The sequence below is a fragment of the Pangasianodon hypophthalmus genome, chromosome 23 (genome assembly GCF_027358585.1).
Source record: "Pangasianodon hypophthalmus isolate fPanHyp1 chromosome 23, fPanHyp1.pri, whole genome shotgun sequence".
Lineage (NCBI taxonomy): Eukaryota > Metazoa > Chordata > Actinopteri > Siluriformes > Pangasiidae > Pangasianodon > Pangasianodon hypophthalmus.
Window position 1 is genome coordinate 11,881,856 of NC_069732.1, and position 18,278 is coordinate 11,900,133.

At 37.9% G+C, this 18,278-nt stretch overlaps 1 protein-coding gene across 2 annotated transcripts in view; it reads left to right on the forward strand.

Moving 5' to 3' along the window:
• Window positions 1-12,903, forward strand: part of meox2b (mesenchyme homeobox 2b) — a 31,799-nt gene extending 18,896 nt beyond the window's left edge. The window contains exon 3 of one of the 2 annotated variants that reach the window (XM_053228709.1): window positions 893-1,181. In XM_053228709.1, the coding sequence (XP_053084684.1) occupies window positions 893-1,036 (144 nt within the window). In that variant the 3' untranslated portion in view covers window positions 1,037-1,181. Of the gene's footprint in view, window positions 1-892; window positions 1,182-12,405 lie in introns of those variants that run through there. The other variant, XM_053228710.1, reaches the window with a different exon arrangement.
• Window positions 12,904-18,278: the final 5,375 nt, after the last annotated feature.

The window sequence follows — 18,278 nt, forward strand, 5'->3', positions numbered from 1 at the left end:
TGTATTTCAGACAGATCCTTTTTTTTTTTACATTCAAAATGGCTCTTAGTGTGAAAGTTACATGACCAAACACATAAAAAATAATTTTAGTACAAATGTTATTTGAATATTATTCAGTATTGATTTGTCCCAAGAGTAGTGACAAAGTTGAAAATGACTAACATATAATTCTACAGCCCAGATTTAGATGGTCAGAAAATGTCCCGCTTTATAGCATGAGAGGGAAGAAGAAGGAAAGAAAGAAAGAAAGACAGAGAGAGTAAGCCTTCCTGTGCATTTGGATGTTATTGTTCGAAGAACAAACCTGGTACAGCTGCAGTGGGGCGAGCCCCTGTCGAGAGCAGATTCATAAATCTGGCCTGTGACTGGAAGTTCCTGGCTGAGCAGGTTGGAGAGTGGACAAAAGCAGTCGAGTTCTCAGGATGTGGAGAAACTGTGCTGCAGCCTGGCCCAAGGGGCCATGAAAAAACATTTACACCAGGCCAGACCCCGCACACTGCAAAGAGCCAGAGAGATCACTTAACCTGTTTGCGTGATAATGTAGATATGATTGTGGTTTTAATTCTATAGAGCATAATGGCATTTTTTAAAAAATTCCATATATATTATATTGTCCTCATTCTGGAAACACATTTAACACCTGAACGACTTCTGCCATACTTAAGTTGTATTAGGAAATCAATCTTTGAATTAAATATTATTAAAGTATCAACATTTCAAAATGCTCTCACTCTAGATGCTGGATAGTAAAATAGTTCATACACAGTTCATGTACACTTGAGTGCAAAAGTTTGCATATCCTTAGGATAAAATGAAAAAGACATAAGGAATTTAATTTACAAAAATAAAGCATTTTGTGTGTGATGTTTCACTGATGTTCCTTCATCTTCAGTACGCCCTCCATACCAGTCCTGGTCATGGTGGATCTGGAGCCCATCCCAAGAACACCAGGCACAAGGTGGGAACACACCCTAGATGGAACACCAGTCCTTTGCATAGCATTTATTCACCAATAAACCTACGAGCATGTTTTTAGGAGGTATGAGGAAACCAGAAAACCTGGAGGAAACCCACATGTGAGCATGTGAGCTAACCTGACATTGAACCAGCGACCCCAGAGCTGTGAGGCAGCTACCCACAGCACCATCATGCCACCACAGTTAAATAACGCACAGTAATATATTAATAGTGAATATTAATATATAATATTCTCTAATAACTATATAGTTCCTATATTCTCTAATAACTTGTATGTCCACCTTTGTCTTTATAAATGCCTTCAAACTCTTCATATCCTCTGAACAGCTTTTTTATCCACACTGTCTGCACTTAAAATTTGCCTTTTTGGAAATGTGTTACTTATAATTCCTGATTATTTACTATAAACAAGATCTTGCTGGTTGGAAAGTTTTTCTAAACTAGCCCAGTTTGGTGTAAATTTGACAACTCTGTCAGTAGTCCTGTCCACTGCTCCTCCTTCACTGAAAATATTCACAGAGGGAGCATGGGGCAGCCTGATTCCTGCCCCAGTGGGTTTCTATTAATGCTTGTTGCAGTTCCCATCTTTATGCAATAATAACTCTATTAAGCTAAATGGGACAGTGAGCATGGTGCCCCATGATCGCACAATATCTACAGTAGAACTGTGGAACATTTCATGGAACATTGATTAGCAACATTTTTTAGAATTTTTTGGTCAATCAAAAGAGGTCATTAATATTTCAATGGAATTTGAAATGTATGGAGTTGTGAATGAGGACTTTAATTACATTCAATTAGCAATTTGTTCTACTGTAGCCACCCATTACAACTCATCAAAGCTCATCAGCACTGAAACAGTGGAATGATCTGAACGTCACCAAGTAAGATACAATAAGAACATGATTCTGTTTATTGTAAACTAAACACAGTGATGTACTAATGTATATATACTACCCAGTTGTGAGCTATATGCTAAAAATGACAAGAACCTAAATCCAGCTTTGCATGTCACTATTGACAGCATATACAAATTACTTGAAGATATACCCTTTTTTTTTTAAACCTTTGTGTTATGAGTTCATCTAATGGTCTATAATATGTCGTAATAAAGCAAATCACCACATGTAACCTAATTTTTAAAAGAATCCTTTTCTGACTCAGTCATAACTATTCAGGCGTTCTCTCAGCTTCTCTCAAAAAAGCTCATTTTGTACATTTGGCGGCAGAGTGGTGGAGACAGCGTGAAGTATTGCGATGACAGAGAACGGTTTGTCCAGTGTCATGGGGCTCAAGCTGCTGTTTAAGTTGGCACCCAGCGTGAAGAGGCCTATGTGCCAAATATGAAAAAGGTTTCACAGCCCATTGATAACACGACTGGCAGAGCCTCCAGTTACTCAGCAGATTGCAAATCAATGCCTCATTTGACACCACTGGTAATTACACAGGGACTATATTCTTTATGTGGTACTGTATTTTATCCTTCTGAACAGCAGTGAAGATTTAGGACATTATCATTAGCTGGTGTATAATTAAACACATGATATCTTCTCCTTGTGAGATTCATCTTGTTTAATATGGCAGCTTTCCATCTTGCCATCTTGAGCAGCAAACATATCCAGTGTGTGTTTGGTAATTCATATTTGCAGGCTTTGGCATTGCTTGCTTAGACACTCTCTATGGCTTTCCCTATTGAAGAGATGGCATTAGTGCAACTTCCCACTAGGAGAGCAGGGACACACTCCACTGAAGTCTACTTGTTCTTACATCCAGTGACATCTTGTATCAATCTTCCTCCACATTCATCCAGATGAAGGGCAAAAACACTGAAGGATCAAAAGTAGGTTCGCGTTTCTACTGCTGATGTTTGTAGCTTGGCAGCTGCATTGTTTATATGTGCTATCTAACTAAGGAAGCTGTTTGGAAAAAAATAACATCTGGGCTAAGACTAATGGATAGAGGCATTCCATGATGCTTCCACATAAGAATTTACTTACCATTTACTAATAGTTCTAGTTTGAGTTTTGTCTTTCTTTTTCAAGGCCAGTCAAAACATGTAACAAGTCTTCTATGCTACCCAACACCCAAAATTGATTGTGTTTCGACTACTGCAGTATATTGTTTTGTGTGGCACAGTATTCAGTGGCTATATCTATACAGCTATAAATTCACCCCTATGTGTTTTTTTTAACATATGAGTAATCTATGAGCAGTTTGCTTAACTTATGAAGGAGATAACCTTGGCATTAGGAGTGCTGTGTGAAACTAAAGACTTACTCTGTTTTGGTGGTAACCTGGACTGCGTGTTGTGCCAAAATCCATTTGCTGAGACAAATGGGTGGTCCATCATTAGGTCTGGGCCTCACTAAACTTTACAAGCATGTAATTAGTCCCAAGTATAATGTGAGATGCCAAGGTAATGCATCTTTTACCTCACCATATGCGAAAGAAGGAAGTAAACTAAAGGCGTTAGGCTATCTGTGGACCAGCTGTGAGTGAACTATCCTGACTGTAACGCCATCATTTCCAACCATAATAAAACTCAGTCAGAATAACAAGTAGTCTATAAAAAATAATACAGCCACACAGCTTCTCTTCCGCCCTTCTCAGTATTTTTTTCATGCAGACACCACCATCCTCATCAAAGCATACAATATTAAACAAAGGGAGTGGTGGTGGATCTGTGATCTAAATTTAGATCTGTGCTTTTATTATATGACAAGTTGCTGAACTGTAACCTTTTAAGCCCAGTTTACACTGTACAACAAGAGTCTTGTCATCTTGTTACTGCTCACATTCTATCTCTGTGTGAGCATCTAATCTTAAATGCTGATGATGTCCCTAGTCACCTAGTCTGAAAATGGTGGTAGAACAGGTAGCACTTCGTTTTCACAGATTTATAGGCTGAAATTTCAAAAGAAAAATATATGGCAAAGATATGACACATAGGACACTGTTGCCACAGCTAATGCAGCTTCCATTACTTGGGTGGTTTTTGTGATCTTTTTTCCTCTCAGTGACAGCATAGATTGCTGTTGGAGTCAAACTCTTGAAACAAGCTGATTACTAGTCACCAGTAGCCACATGCACCAGTGCATGATGTGTACAATTAAATTGATAAATGTGATGTGCTGGTAAATTTTGGGTGGATGCCAAAGTTTTAGTAGTAGAAGTGGTGGGGGTATTTAGAATTTGTCATTTAATTATGTAAGGGACATGCTACTTTTCAAATCAATCTTGCCATATTAATAACATTAATATGGGTAAGGAAATAAAATATCTTTATGACAGTTACTCTGAATATTGATTAAAATAACATGATAGTAAAAAGCAGGAAATATCATTCATTTATTCATCTTCAGTAACCTCTTCATAATGAGCAGGGTCACAAGGGATCCTGGTAACACTGGGCACAAAGCAGGAGAATTCACGCTGGATAGGATGCCAGTCCATCAGAGAGCAACATGCACACACAAATTTCACACATTCATTCACACCTACAAGCAACATGCATGTTTTTAGACAGTAGAAGGGAATCTAAGAACCTGGAGGGGGAGAACAAGCGAAACTCCTGACAGTCAGTAACCCTAGCTCAGGATTGACCCCAGGACCTGGAGTTGTGAGGTAGCAATGTTATCCATTGTGCCACTGTCCATGTGAAATATTTACATAATAAAACCAATTATACCCTTAATTTTCTCCTCCCACAGTAAACTTCCAGTAGTACATCAACTGTCACCTCAATATCTCTAAGCTTAAGAGTGTAGCTAGCTGGCTAATAGCTTTCAAACAGAAATGAGAAAAATGCATGATACAGATTGGTTAATCCTGTTTCTCACCATTGCAGCTGGTAGGTAATAAAATGTCATTAAACAAACTAAGGGACACATTCATCATTAGAGTCTGCAAACTTTTTACAAATAAAAAACATGTGATTGCATAAGTATTCACTGACATCGCTGTGAAAACCTAATTGTCATCAGAAGTCACATAATTAGTTGAATGGAGTCCACCTGTGTACCAAGTGACCTCAATATGAATACACCTGTTCCTGGAGAACCATAAAGTTTGTTAAAGAACATTTCTAAACAAACAGCATCATGAACAGCATCATGACCAAGGAGCTATAAAAACAAGTCTGGGACAAAGTTCTGGAAAGGTATCAATCAGGGTTTGGTTATAAACAATCTTTCTTCCAGAGCACCATTAAATCCATTATTAAAAATAGAAAGAATATAGCACAACACTGACTCTGCCTAGAGGAGGCCATCCACCAAAAAAACTGAATAAGAGAGCATTATTCAGAGAAGCAAAAAAAGAGGCCAAGGTTAAAACCGAAGGAGCTGGAGAGATCCAATCAGATGGCTGTTCACAGGACAACTGTAGCCCACACGCTTCACCAAGCTGGGCTTTATGGAAGAGTGGAGAACCTATAAGAAAATGTTCTCTGGTCTAATGAGACCAAATTTGAAGTTTTTGGCCTTGGAATGAAGTGCTACTTTTGGTGGAAACCAAACAGTGTTCATCACCCCACAGTGAAGCATGGTGGGGGTAGTATCATGTTGAGAGTTACCCTTAGCATCTTGGTTGCTTCTATGACTAATGCTATCTTTACCCAGTCACTAAACTTTGTTGTATTCTATACACACAGAGGGGGGTAAAATCAGGACCAAATCATTTGAACTTAATTCAAATTAATATCTAGGGCTTAAAACCCAAGATCTGCCTTTAAATAAACACTATAAACTGACTCATATAGGGCAGTAACAAATAAATCATTATCAGTGTGCTGCATTAAAACACAATTTACAATATATATATATATATATATATACATATATATATATATATATATATATATATATGTATATATATATATATTAGATCATGTCAATGACAGTCACTTTAGGGTTATATTGTGTTTCTCTAAACTGTATTTGCACTTACACTAACAGAACTTTTTACTATAGCCAATGCGGCTACTTCTTTAGGTGTTTGGAACCACTTACTATCACACTCAAAACATCAGGAAGGAATTCAAGTTCTCCGATAAGAGAGTCACTTTACAGTGTTCAAAGTGCTAGCTTCAGATTTGTATAGGTATTAGTCAACACATTTTTTTCACCAACGCATTTATCATTGAATTATTAGAGTTGGTTGGAAATCCCTCCTGAACCATAATATGGTGCCTGATGTCCAGCAGACATTCCCCTAACCACCTAGAGAGGATTTAAGTTTCAGAGAGGGAAGCTGTGATCCCTATAAGCAGTCCTGGAGAAGCCTTAATGGCCTCAGGGATACAATCAGACCTGTGTCTGCTACTCGTGCTCAAACAATAAGCCTTTATTGTTACAATGAGTTGCACAAGTGTACTCTTTCACTTCATGTGGGTGTGCGTGGATTACACATATCTGTTTTTACAGTTTGCTTCAGTGGCCAGGGAGTGAGCTGAAATTTATTGCCTTAGATTTATCTCACAGGATATTTTTCATCAGGTTAATCATAGCTCCACTAGCCGAGTGGGTTTAGTACTTACGAATTGTGCTTTCCTAGCAGTATACAGGTGAAAAATTAGACTGCTATGTTTACTGTGTTCAGCAATAAATAGCAAGGCATTTTAGTTTACAAACAGTGCTCTTTAGAGATTGTATTGATTGTGTATACCTTCTTATATTTGAAAACCTCATATAGCTACTTTAAGTGTTTTTAAGTGGCTTCATAAATATCCATTATTTAGACATAAAGCTCTTAAAAAGATTTCTTCACAGCATAGGGCGTGTTTGTATTTGTCATGTTGCTCAGACACTCAGTGTTTTGTTTCCCAATTAATGTGACTGATTCAGGCTTGTGCTCAGGAGAGTGCTAGCTCCTTCCTCTTCCTGTCTGTGAGGATTCACCCAGCACCTCTTGGGAATTAGGGGTGAGTGCTGGTGGTCCATGAGGATGAGGGAAATATTTGTGTGGTAAGAGCATCCATTTCCTGTCTGAATTATCCTTAAGTCCCATCAATCACCAGGGCTTTCCAGGCAAATAGCCCTAACTTTAGTTCATATGCCTGTCACTTGTGCTTAAGCAGGTTTATAGCTTTTTGGTGGTCTGGCATGCTGAATTATAAGTTCCTGAATAATTGTGCCACTGTGCTGTAAAACAGATATATATGTAAGGTACTGCATATAAGGTTTGGAAAGAATCGGGGCTATTACTGTAAACTGTAAGTAATATTGTAAGAACTTGCAAATACTGCAATTTTCAATTAATTCTTAATTGAATACAGTGAGAAAGGTGAAAAGAACAAAAAGTAACTCGTTAAAAAATATAGTTTATACATTATAGAGAAATTTACAGGAAACAGTGAGGCAACTTTGAGCATAAATGACACTGGCAGCACAGGAATTGTTAGGCTTTAGAGGAAGGTGGTGTATTTCTACAAAAGTGGAAGATACCAGTAATGGAGCAGGAAGATTGCTCAAGAGAACTGTCAGCAACAGGTCACTGTTCCAGAGAACTGGTGATGTGTCCTTGGTAGACTGGAAACACCACTGAAAAAATATAACACTGCAGAATTGGCCATCGTCTGGCGTATTAACATTAAAACTCTGGTTCCAGACAGTAATTGAATCTCCCGCGTCTGTTCTGCTTTGTGAATAGGAGAGTTTGTGACATTGCTATGCTGTGATGAGCTAAACTGGAATAGCGCTCCTATGACTTCCTTTTGGAAACTCTGAAGTGCCATGGTCGGCATTTATATTATACATGCGAATGTATTTGGGCATGTGATGTGTACATCATTGTCTCTTTTGAAGCTCATCTGAGCGGACTCTGTCTCTAACTGACTTTTGCTGGAAGTCTTCTGCATGTCCAATTTGTCCCACCAGCTGAAGGGCCCAATTGACCGTAAAATTGCAGTGCTTTGCTGAGGATGTGTGGCAGCAGCTTTGGCCAGGGGTGCAGATCACCAGCGACCTCTCATTATTTGACATCGTCCCCTGCCAGCTCATCCCACATCTGGAATCAATTACACATGTCTGCCGTTAACGAGAAGTGGAGAACTTGATTCACACGTGAGGCCTGATGCACTTTTTATTATTATAGCCCATCTGCTGCTCACTCGGCTCCGGTGCTGAATCCCACTGAGAGTTTCTTCCCCCTGGGATTTATATGACATTGATGCCCATATGCTCATCACAGATATAAAAGGTGAATAAAAAATTTAGGGCAGAGTTTATTACCTTCGATGTTGTTGCTGAAACTAGTAAAAGTACATCGTCTGTTAATGGCTAGAATAAGAAGTTGAGTTTTCAGCTGACCAGGATTAAAGCCGTAATAAAACTTGTGAAGATAAAAAAAAAAATACATGTATTTTTAAGACACTCTGGCAAGTATATTTTTAATTCTATGTATTTTTGTCTATTATATTTTTTACTAATAACTCTTTTTGTAGTTAAGAGCAGTGGCATTAAACTATTTAAAAACAATTTACAGATGTTTTTTCAATGCTAAGATAATTCTCTGTTACAGAAGTTACATCGAGAATCTAGTAGGGTTTTTGGTCTCTCTGGGGCTCCTATGTAGAACCCTACACCAGACGGTTCTCCTTTCAGATAGGACTCCAAGTAGAAACCCCTTAAAGAAGCTAAGAAACTTTAACTATCAAAGGAACATTTTGTCTAAGAGTGTACTAATTATAATTTTTTGTTCAGTTTGTCTGTAAATCATGATAATACAGTCTAAACATTTAAGTAAAATTTTAAGACATAATTCATAAATTGTTGACCTACTATTCAACCTATAAATTTATCGATCTACTCTGATGCACAGTGGTATTTTATAACACTGCTCAAAATTCAGTAGTCTTAGTTCTTAATCGCATATTACCAAATGATGTAAATTAAAAATGTAATAAAAAAATTTAAACATAAATTAAATTCCATCACAGATTTTAAATGCAGAAACAAAATCCCATAGTTTCAGTTAAATCTTTTTGTTAAGTAAACTAAATATCTAGCAATGTTGCCATACACAATTTAAACAAGAGTGTTTCAACCACAGTTTTGTCCTAAACACACGTAACTGAATTGCTAAATATTGACCTGAAATTCTTTCCTTTACTAATATGGGTCTTCAAATAATCCTATTTAGGAAATATAGTAAAGATTTCATTTTCTATATCTTGAATACAAATACAAATTTGTTTGTAAAATCCTGTTAAATATGATATATAATAAATCTTCATAAACAACACACTTACTAGGTTGGTCTACTGGAAATTATTTTTATCTATTAGGCTAAACATCTTAAAATTTTGTGCATACTTTGCCTGGTACGTCTTTAGTCAGTTAGTGGCTTTTATCAAAGCCACTTCCTCTGTGACAGTAATGAATTTTAACCTAGCAGTATTGGAGATTATGTGGGAACCCATTACAGATGGAATAAATATGTTAACAATATAATATCTGAACCCCTTGATGTGAACGGCCATGGCTTTTGCTTCAGGAAGGCTGGTTTGAAGTCGCTCCAGTCGATTAACTGTGGGTAAGACCGAGGACTTGGAAAAGTAGAGTGGGACAGCATTTAATTGCATTTGTTATAAAAAAAAATGCAAGTAAAACAGTCTATGGCTATGGCAGCACCTTAAAGCCAGCCCTATATGATATATGTCAGTGGTGTTGCCACAGCCAGGCACGAGTGCTTGCTCACTAAATACCACCAGGTTTGGTCCATAAACCTGGGTGACACACATCTGCTCTGCTTTCTGCTTTCACTGAGTAAGTGGCAGCCCTTACAAAGCCATCACATGAATATATGTGCTTTAAGAATGTGTGTGTGTGGTGATTGCTCTCTAATGATGTAACACTTGGCCCTGGCTGGGTGGTTTTGAAGGCAGCCCTCGGTATTTCCCTCAGTAATTACCCATTCTCCCTGAGCGCTGATGGAGGCTGGCCCTGACCCACCAGTGAAGTCATTTGAAGCCATTTCAGAGGAAAGCTAATAAAAACCCACCTGCCTGGCAGTCTACAAGCTGCCTGGGGTTAGGACACCGCGAGCTGCTCCACATTACTAAGCAAACCGACTCTGATTTAGGCGCCTTCCCCTATCTGCCTGTCTCCCTCCTCTCAGCCCTTTCTCTCATACAGATCTGAGGGTTCAGTGCACACAATTGTAGTTATTAGCCAAGTGTGATGAACACTCTCATTGTGAAAAACAATGTTTGTATGCATATAAATAAATAAATTATAGCAAATATTTGACCATATTTAGCTTCAATCTATTGTCTTAGACAGTAGAATGTGAATGAACTAAAAACAATTATTAAATAAATAATGAAAATATAATGGATATAAATGTGAAACACCTTGGAGAAAATAATTAGAAGAAAAAGTGTGAAATTGAGCAATGAAATTGGTTTCATAAAAATATTCGTATCACATCTACACCACATACATTATTAATCATGAAATATGATTACTTTTAATTAATAACTGTTGACAGACAGACAGACAGATAGATGCTCAATATTTGGACTCAGTATGGGCTGTACGGCCACATGTTTTCAGGCATGAATCAATGCTTTTCAGTATTCATACTCTATTTATTTCCAGTTCTCCTCCTGATCAGTGTCAGCCATCAGTGTTCTTCCTTTCACCGTCTAGTCTTAAGTGTTTTTTATTGATCAGTAGTCTCAGACACTTGTACTACAGCTCTGTAGTACTCAGCTATGACTGTGAGGGGGCATTAAGCTGAGTGTGGTTATGAATAGTTGAATGTGTCAGTGTTGATATGTGTCTCTTTAAGACCTAACAGAAAGTTCAAGGTGAGAGAATGGAAGTTCCTGCAGTCAGTGAGACTCCTCAGGTGCTTGAATGACATGCCTCTCATGCCTATTTCTCAAGTTAGTATTTAAACAGTGTAGCATAACATGCTTTTATTGGCTATTTTGAAATTCAATAAAGGCACTGTGATTTTGCCCAATAGCCAGGCTGTTCAGGGTACGCATACTGTTAATCTGTTATTTTTTGTTGAGTCAGTTGAGCTACTAAACACTGATATCAAGAGATAGATACAAGTCAAGTCAAGTCGAGCTTTATTGTCATTCTGCTACATGTGTGGACATATAGTGGAACAAAATGTCGTGTCTCGCGGGACCACGGTGCTACATACAAGGTAAACATAAATTTGATCATACAATGATTAAAATATATTATGTATTTATTTATGTTTTGGCTTTTATTACAGTGCTACTTCGTCCCTACAAAGTATTTGATTTAAAATGTAGCAATGCACCCACCTCACTACTGGAATAGGTAAACTAATAGGTTCACTATTTGTGGTGATGTCACTTAAAGAATTCAGACAGAGTGACTCATGTAAACCTGGAGTTTTCCAATAATCACAATACTTATGTGCATGCAAATAAATTGATCAAATAATTGGCCATATTGAACATATTGTTTTGTTCATGTCAACCCACACAGTGTAACATAAAGTTCAGACAAACTCACTGAAGATCAGGTTTTCAGACACTATAGTGTCTTCACTATTCCACATGTACATATGCTCTGGAGGTTAGAACAATTTATCAGTGAGTCAGTTCCTCTTCTGATAAATTCAAATTAACATCTATTCAGAGTAGCTTTTCAGAGGTGACTGTACAGGATGTGGCGAAGAGAACAGGCCGTGCTGTGATTAGGGAATTTGGAGATTCACTGGGTGTTGAGACACACAGCTGCAAAGTGAGAGAGGAGCTGCTACAGCCAGATCAAGCACAGCGAGTAGGAGAGCAACAAACATGGCTGTGGGATGAACATATTTAATGCAGATGCAGACTTCGCTGTGCTTGATTTAAGGCGTAGACTGTATAAAAAACAGCCTGGTCTTATCAGAAGGTGCTGCTGATTTTCTTTTCAGACGTGTAAATAAGTAACAGTTTACAAATGGCCTGCATCACTACTGTATGTAGATATTATCATGTGTAGTTCTTGGTTTTGTTTTTTTGTTTTTTTACTACAACTGAAATATTTGACTCGACTTTTAGTCTACTATTGTGCTGTTCCTCTGAACAGTGCTTATTTATAATAGTATAATATGGTTGTATATGAACTTGTAATTTTGTTTTGCATGGTTTCAGTTGCAGAGTCAGTCTTTTATTGGTTTCATTTTATCTGTAGCCACAGCTTACACTGATCCCAAGTGCATGACTCAGTGAGAAAATACTAACATGTTGGCTATGGATGAAACTGTGAAGAAAGACGACTTTTACTTTTAGTACTATATTAAATCACAAACCAGTGTTACTGTTACTCATTCAGAGCATGGAACAAGTATGTCTATACAAATTAATGAAACTGTAATTCTACTTTAATTTGTCAGCAATAAAGGAAGTGTGTGTGTGTGTGCGTGTGTGTGTTTATGTGTGCGTCTGTGGGCCAGATGTATTTTACCGAGAGTCCCAGGCTCTGTAGGCGGTGGGTGTTTCTGAACGTGTCGGCAGCCATATGGACAGAGGAGGTCTGGAAACATCCCATTACAAGTCGTACATCAGAGGACTGACAGGCTCGCCTCGGCCTTGTTTTCTTTTCAGTCACTAGTGCAGCTGCTCCAGGCTTCTGGACTCTGGCTGCCATCTTAACCCCTCACTGTCCATACACACACACACACACACATTCACTCTGTCTCTTCACATATACGCAGTTCATGTACAGACATGGGCACTTACACTTTCTATAGACACACACACACACACACACACACACACACACACACCATATTTGTCTATAGAGGTCACCAGTGACATCACCAACATAGCACACTCAGTTGTAATCTACATTTGCAATCGAGCATATTTAGCAGCCCAAGTGTGATTTATAATAAACTGCTTTTAATAAACTCCATTTCTTCTCTTGTCCCCTCTTCTGTGTGACCTGCTCCACTTTCTCCTCCTGTAATAGCCAATGGTGGGATTAGTTTTATTGCAAGCCCGGGACACTTTTATAGAACACGGTCAAATGAAAAGGTATCATCCTGTATGGCTGCCTTAATCTTCCTAGTTTATTTTTAATACAGGAGGAGCAAAAGTGCTAAATGAATTATGAGAAGAGCTGAAGAATGTGTGGGAATGTGCCAGAGCTCAGTGGTATTTCTGGATTAAGGAATCGCCACTTTCTGCAAACCGCACCATGCTCCAGCTTAAGCTGCTTCCAATGCTTCTGGAAGCCAAACACAAAAAAACCAAACACAAATAATCCCCTAAAGATGATTCTGTCGGTTCCTGCTCTCAGTCAGCATGGATCATAAATGAAAAATTCTGAAGGTGAGCATGCTGAGTTGGGCTTATCTCTCATATGGGACCGCTCCAGTCAGAGCTATGGATGAGCAGTTGGGACAACTCTGTTTCCACATGCATAAGGAAATAAAAACTGGTCCAAGTTTATTCATTTATGACTGAAATGATATGGTTTTGAGTTTATAAACATCATTTTTTAAATCTTTCAGCCAGTGGAAAACCAAATAAAAATTAATAGCCAAACTAATTAACAAGCTCACAGCTAACAGATGATACATCATTTGAACAGATTTGATATAGTCACATTGCTATAAAACATGACGCAGATTAGAGCATGTTTCAAATATAAGTCAGTTTAAAGGAAATAAATACACCTCCAAGTTATGATGTGGATTTTTAACTTTCTTTCCTTTCATGTGGTGCATGTAATAAATCAACCCTTTGCCTCAGGCCATTATAAAACTCCTGACAACTGGAATAATCCAAAATAGCTGGTGAAATTATTAATTTATATTTTTTCCCCCAACTATCTCCCAACATGCTAGTCTAAGTTTTTAAACTACATGTGGCTATTGTTACCGATTTTCTTGGGTGTCAAATCAATTTTTTTAAGAACACCAACCATCTCAATTTTACCCATTGTATGGGTTCTGCAATGACATCTGGACCTGGACGTCTGGAGACAAACTTACTGTGGAAGTGAATGAAGGGAATATGATTGACCTATACATTCATTGATTCAAGTAGGCTTGAATCAGTAGTAAATACAGTGTTGTGTCAGTGACAAAATTGTGTTCAGCTGAAAGATGAAAATGTCCAAGCAACATTTTTATTTTAAGGGCGTCACAGATTAGGTCTGATTTCTAGCTAATCAGACCTGGCTAATGAACCTCAATATGCTATTTAGGCTATCTGTGCTCACCACTGAGCTTCGTTTTCATCTGTCTTGCTCATATACTTTATACTAAATTACAGCTCACATCTTGCATCAGAAGGCTATAATGCAGCACTACGACAAAGGCCAGAAACGGGAACTGCATTTCATCTGAGTGTGTATTGCATGATTTCATGCTGATGCCGTTTTCTATGTGGTTAATTTGATCTGTATTAAAGCCAGTTCTACTGTGATTACACTGACATCACTGCTTTTTGGTCTGTTTATCTATGACTGAAATCATCCTTGGTAGTCAGACGAAAAGCAGAAGCAAACCAAATCTTGCCAGAATTCAACACATGACTTGTATTATAGATCCAAAACATTGTCTTTATCTCTAACTTTATCATTAATACAGCAGCCTTCTTTTACAGGTCTCACTATACTACTACTACTACTAATAATAATAATAATAATGATAATGATAATGATGGTACTTTATTTATGTGACACTTTCATACATGTGGTAGAAATGCTTTACAATTGAGAACTTTGCCAAATAATTAAATTATACAGCTTACCTGTAAATACACAGATAAATAATAAACAAACAAACAAACATCAGTACAAGAAAATGTAAAAATAATAAATAATATAAATACAAATGATCATGATTAAATGATGGAATTAAATTGTATATAATAATAATAATAATAATAATAATAATTAGTATTAGTAGTAGAAGTAGTAGCAGTAGTAGTATTTCACAGAGCTCTGTAAATCCTTTTGATAATGAGAGCCTGTATAATTACATACAAAAAGTACACAGCACCCCTTTGTGGTCCTTTCTGGTGATGAGAAGAATTAATGATAAAAATATAACAAATTATACAAGCTACAATAAAAATCTTTATTATTATATACAAGTGAATACAGCTGCTGCTGTGGCTTTTATAGTGGGAATTTTACAATAAATATGAGTAATGAATTTTATTTTTTGTCTGTTTGTCTAGTAGAGTCCACATGTGCCACTAGATGGTAGTATTACATTCCAGTAGAATTGTCCATGGCTCCCAGATGCCCTAATCTTACACACCTGATCCATTTAATCAAGCTGTTTCTCTGAAACCATGTTATTTTCTGTATACTGTACTATTTACTGTGTTATAAGTCAAGCCTTAAAGTATCCACAATGCATTGCAGTAAGTTAGTGTCCAAACAAGGTAACCCACAGTGCACTTTGCAGTTTAAAAGCTATAGTGAGCTTCAGTACCATCTGATTATTAGATGAATGTTCAATCAGTGTCAGAACCCATCCATCCATCCATCCATCCATCCACTAACCCATACAGGTCGCTACCCATAGCTACCTGTCAGTATTAATTCTAGATAAGGTCAAATCTACTGTACACACCCCGTGCTCGGTTATCTCTAGGCAGAGACAGCGTCTTAAGAGTGTCATACTCTGATGTAATCTTGATTTGAACTAAAGTGCAACGCCTAAAGGCATTGTGATCTGCCACTTTCAGTTTAAATCCCATACCAGAAGAGATTTCTGGCCTATCTAATCTTTATACAATCAAGAACTTGTAAATTTGCTGCTTTGGGAACAAAAAAGTAATTTTTTACATGCTTGGTGCCCAGGTCATTACTGAGAAGATGCACAAATGCAGCCCTAAGGGGAAAGTGCACTCAGTCTGCTTCACTGAACACTCACAGGCCGCTCTGCTTGTTTTTTTTCTGAGAGCTGCTATTGCAAACAACACAACAGTCTGGGCATAGGATGCATGCAAAGCATAGGATGCTTTTTGGGTGATAGAAAGGTTTGCGATCTGAATGTTTCAGCTCACATGGACCTTGGTAAACCATCCAGGATGAGACACATGTGAAGAATGGGTTATGCTTAATGGGAATCTTGTGTCCAATCTGTTATCAATTTCATTATCTTCTTCTCCTTATACAGTACAGTAATAGTTTAATGTTGGTAAATCTCACTTGAGGTTGGTGCTTGGATTAACTTTACATGAACTTAGCTTTACAAGAAATTGTTTATTTTGTGTTTAATTTTTTTACTTCTCAGTTAATATTTATTGGCCAAAAGTATGTGGACACCTGATCATCACACCCATATATGGCTCTACCCCTGTTGCCACAAAGTTGGAAGCATACAACTGCATAGGATGCCTTTATTAACTGAGAAGTAAAAAAATTAAACACAAAATAAACAAGTTCTTGTAAAGTTAAGTTCATGTAAAGTTAATCCAAGCACCAACTTTAAGTGAGATTTACCAACATTAAACTATTACTGTACTGTATAAGGAGAAGAAGATAATGAAATTGATAACAGATTGGACACAATGTAGCATTACAATTTCCCTGCACCGGAACTAGGCAGCCCAAACCTGTTCCAGCATGACAATGCCCCTGTGTTCAAAGCGAGCTCCATTAAGGCATGCTTTGCCAAGGTTGGAGTGAAAGAACTCGAGTGTCCTGCACAGAGCCCTGACCTCAACCCCACTGAACACCTTTGGGATGAACTGGAACTCTGATTGCATGCCTCCATGCCTTCTTGTCCAACATCAGAGCCTTCCCTGTTCTGAACGGAGAAGTGAGCTTGTATGCCCCACTCATTCTATTGGTGTACATTTAAAAAAGAGTGACTGGCTAAACTTCCAAGCTACTTGTTAGCTAAGGTCTATGCATTCAATAGTAAATTGTTATGACATTTAGCTAGGGTTATGTCTTTTTGTTTATGTCATCACTTTGTTCACTCACAGTGGTTTGCTTTCAAGAGCTTTGACTGTTTAAGACCGTCAATGACCTCATCAACCACGCCCTTTTAATTGTCATCAAGTAACTCCTTTAAAATGGATTTATCATAATGAAAAATATTGGGGGACATATCTACAGTGGCCCTGAAGGGCAAGGCACCTAAAAAAAGAAGTCAACTCTAAAGAAAAAGAGGTAACTTTATAAAGACTTTAGAAAATAAGAAGCCAACTTTAAACTAAAAAGACAACTTTAAATAATAAGAGTCAAGTTTACATAAAAAGAGGCAGCTTAAAAAGTCAACTTTAAATAAAGAGAAAACTTTAAATAAAAAGAAGCTACTTTAAATTAAAAAAGAGGCAATTAACAATGACGTCAACTTTAAATAAAAAGAGGCAAGTTTAAATATAAAAAAGTCAACTTTACAAAAAAGAGTCAACTTTGAAAAGCTGCTAACAGCAACAACAGCAAAATAGTGCTCTCTTTCTAAAAAAAAAAAAGTGCTTCAAAGCCTTGAGCCACGTTTCTCTCATGCCTGTGACGAACTCCAAGTAAGTTTTACTGTGTTGAGTAATTTGAAGCTGCAAACTGTTTGTTAAGACCAGTATTCTTTTAAACATGGGGAATCGCATGCACCACCAAAAAAATCCTTTGATCTCTCTCTTATATTTGCATGTGATCTCACTTTGTGCTTACTAACACGTTCACTTAGTCAGTAAGAAAAGGAGGGCAAGGGTGGAAAAAGGAGGACAAAGGTCGACAAAGGTGAACTAGGGTGGAAAAAGGCAGACAAAGCCTGACGAAAGTGTATAATAGTGGAAAAAGGTGAAGTATGAAAAACAAGGGCAGAAAAGAGGACAAGGACAAAAAAGAAGGACAAAGCCATGCAAAGATGGACAATATTGCATAAGGAGGACAAGGGTGGCCAAAGGCAGACAAGTGCAGACTAAAGCTGCCTAAGACAGACAAGGGCGGCCTAAAGCTGCCTAAGGTGGACAAGGGTGGAGAAGGGCGGACATGGGCAACCTAAGGCTGAATAACGTGGACAAGGGCGGACTAAAATTGCCTAAGGCAGAGGAGGGAGGACATGGGCGGACTATAGCTGCCTGAGCTGGACAAGTGTGGACAAGTGCGGACCTAAGATGCCTAATGCGGAAAAGGCTAAAGCCTAAAGGGACTAAAGATGCCTAAGGAGGACAACGGCAGACTAAAGCTGCCTAAAGTAGACAACAGCGGATTAAAGCTGCCTAAGGCAGACAATGGTGGATTACAGCCGCGTAAGGCGGACAACGGCGGACTAGAGCTGCCTAAGGTGAACAAGGTTGGACTAAAAGCAGAGAAGGGCAGACTAAAGCTGCCTAAGGTAGAGATGGCCAC